The 3,130-nt window shown below is 43.4% G+C and overlaps 1 protein-coding gene across 1 annotated transcript; it reads right to left on the bottom strand.

Annotated features, from left to right (window-relative positions):
- Nucleotides 1-1,225: 1,225 nt before the first annotated feature.
- Nucleotides 1,226-2,077, bottom strand: LOC148950766 (protein CFDP2-like). The gene is made up of 2 exons (XM_089091941.1): nt 1,992-2,077; nt 1,226-1,640 (listed from the first exon to the last, which is right to left on the bottom strand). Exons 1-2 carry the CDS (start codon nt 2,075-2,077, stop codon nt 1,226-1,228), a joined length of 501 nt encoding a protein of 166 aa, XP_088948067.1.
- Nucleotides 2,078-3,130: the final 1,053 nt, after the last annotated feature.

Genomic DNA, 3,130 nt, shown 5'->3' with positions numbered 1-3,130 from the left:
TGAGCTGATTGATGATCTTCTGAGGTACACTGTCCTCTCTCATTGCCTCCCATATTGCATCACGATGGACCGAATGAAACGCAGCAATGAAGTCTATGAAGATTTGGATTGTTTCCTGCTGGTGTTTAAACTGGTGTTCAGGGATCTGTTGCTGGCTAAAAATATGGTCATAGCAACCCATACCCGGCCTGAATCCTGCTTGGTTGGGTCTTGTCCAGTTATTTCTGGTGTTTCTGAATCTATTTAAAAGTATGACTGCGGACAGCTTGGCAGCAATCGGGATAAGGGATATACCTCGGTAGTTTTTGTAGTCCATTCGGTCTCCGTTTTTGAAGATAGGGACAATTATTGAGGTCTTCCAGTCATCTGGGATGTGTTCATTGTTCCAGCCTTCGATTATCACGCTATGAAGTCCATCCACCACCACCTCGGGGAGAGCTTTCAGTAACTCGGCAGGAATCCCATCTATTCCTGGGCTTTTATGGTATTTCAAAACTTGGATCGCCTTAATTACTTCATCCCTGGTGGGTGGGTCCGTACATACATTTTCATAAGCCTGGCTGTGCAGGGGGTTCTGCAGTGCTGTAAGTGGTAGGTTTCGATTACTATTGTCTCCTGTTCTCAATAGCTCTTGGAAATGAACTCGCCATCTTTTGATACGTTCCTCGCTGCTTATGAGTATTTTCTCATCGTTCGCCTTAAGCGAGGGGATGGTAGTTTGCTTCTTCTTCCCAGTGCATTCTCCAAGTATCTGATAGAGTTTTCGTGTATCGTTCCTTGATGCGGCTCTTTCTATATCACTGGCAATATTAGACCAGTAGCCTTTTTTGTCAGCTCTTGCTGCTTTGTGACATTCTTGTCGTAGCGCTTTGTATGTGGGGGACTTCTTGTTGGTCATTTCTTTTTTCTTGGCAGAGAGTTTGATTGTCTATTTTGAGATCCATTTCTTGGTTTTACGCTTGACAAACCCAAGTATGTTTGAGGCAGCTTCATTGATGTGGTCCTTGAATTTGCTCCATTTATTCTCAATCTTTATCTTGGGGCACTGATCAGTCAGGATTGCCTCCTCAGTGTCATCTTGAACGACAGCGAAGCGGTTTGAGAGTTCAAGGACAAATGCTCCTCGGTACTCATATACTTTCAGCTTCGACACGTCTATTTTCTGGCTCGGCATAGCAGTCTTCCTTGAGCTAAGTCTATACTTTAGCCTTGTCTTTAGCACAAATTAGTCAGATCCATTTTTCGATCCCGTGTCAGCACCTCTGTGCACTCTTGAGTCCAACACCATGGACTTCCATCGTTGGGATACAAGGAGATAATCTATTTGGGCCTTTACTCTTCCATCGCGGGATTCCCGTGTATACGTAAGACACGGCTTGTGCCTAAACCAGGTGTTAGCCACAGCGAGATTGTTCTGCATTGCGAACAGCAAAAGCCTGTTTCCATTTGTACACCTGTCTCCGAGGCCGTGCTTGCCGATCGCATGTTCCGAGTTATTCAGCTTTCTGCCGATTTTTGCATTGAAGTCGCCTCCAATTAGGAGGATATCTTTCCGGGGAATCTTATCAATGACTGTCTGCAGGTCACTGTAAAACTGATCTTTTTGCTGTTGAGTGGCATCTCTTATTGGGGCGTAAACGCTAAGTACAGTTTGATTGTTCGTACGACCTTTAATTCTTGCCCGTACAATTCTCTCAGATATTCGGTGAGCCCAGTAACTGCTTTGGGGGACAACATGATACCTACTCCTGCTCGGCCAGATCCATCTAATGGTCCCAAGTTATAAAAAGAGACCGCCTTCCCAGCCGAGGATTCAAGGGTCAAGATGTTAGGTCCATTTAGTCTCGTCTCAGAAACGGACAGAATATCAAGGTTATAAAGATAAAAATCATCAGCTACAAAAGCTTGTGTCAATGAACATTTAATCGAGCATAGGTTCCAGCAGCCGATATTCAGGCCTTGTCCTCTTGATAGGACGGTAGCTAGCATACTTTTCGACCAGAGTGCCATTCTCGTCGCATCGCATAATACTGGGGATGCCATAGCCAAACTTTTCATCATCATATTTGTCCATCATCATTGAGCGTTTCTTGGGGATAAGGTACACCACAAGTTCCCCAGTCTTGCGGTCACCTGAAGCGCGTTGGCCATCACCTTGCTCGGCGTTGAGCTCAGTGATGTTTACACCCCACCCCCACTTTGAGGTGCTCTAGCGGATTTCCTATGCTGCCTAGGGACGGAGGGTCAAGCCTCATTGCCTGGATGCCCACCACCGCCTTGGAAATTTCCCAGCTTAGCTAGCCCTTTGCTCCAACCTAGAATCAGCAATAGGCTTCAGAAGGGGCCCAGATAGGGTGGTAAATGAGTTTCTTACATATGGTGGCTCTGAGGTTAGAAATAAGTTACTGAAGATTATGACTATAGTTTCAGAAAAAGGGAAGGTACGGAACTACTGTAGAAAAACCACAGTTAAGTGCATTTATAAGAAAGGTGATAAAAGACAGTATGGTTTTTATCGAGGGGTCTGTCAGGTTTCTGTAGGTAGCTAATAACTTAGTAACATGATACTGTTTAGAATGAGAGATACAGTAGATAAAGTTTTAAGAGAAGAACAGTGCGGTTTTAGACAAGATAAAGGATGTGTCAACCTAATTTTCACTCTTAGGTTAATAATTGAGAAGTGCCTGAGTTTTCAAACACCTTTGGTCCTCAGTTTTATAGATTATGAGCAAGCGTTTCATTCTGTTGATAGAAGAGCTTTAGTAAAGGTTTTATCCTTGCTTGGTATACCAGACAAATACATTAAAGTGATTAGTATTATGTACGAGAATAACACTGCTGCGGTTAAGTTAGGAAATGAGGTTAGCAGCTGGTTTTGTATTAAATCAGGAGTTAAGCAGGGTTGTGTTCCTTCCCCTTTTATATGGATTATTTTGATGGACTTTGTCTTAAGGAGCACAGGAAAGGCAATGGGAGACCACGGAATTAAACGGGGAGTAAAAAGGTCTCCTGGACTTAGATTATGCTGATGATTTAAGCATCCTAGATGAAAGTGTGAGCAAAATGAATGAAATTTTAGAGGATTTTTTCAAGTACAGGGTGCTAGAATAGGTTTTAAAATTAATGTTAA

The sequence above is a fragment of the Artemia sp. Qi Xiang Cuo genome, chromosome 7 (assembly GCF_049724085.1).
Source record: "Artemia sp. Qi Xiang Cuo chromosome 7, ASM4972408v1, whole genome shotgun sequence".
NCBI classification, from domain to species: Eukaryota; Metazoa; Arthropoda; class Branchiopoda; order Anostraca; family Artemiidae; genus Artemia; species Artemia sp. Qi Xiang Cuo.
The sequence above is the reverse complement of the archived record's forward strand: the minus strand, read 5'-3'. Positions and strand labels throughout refer to the sequence as shown.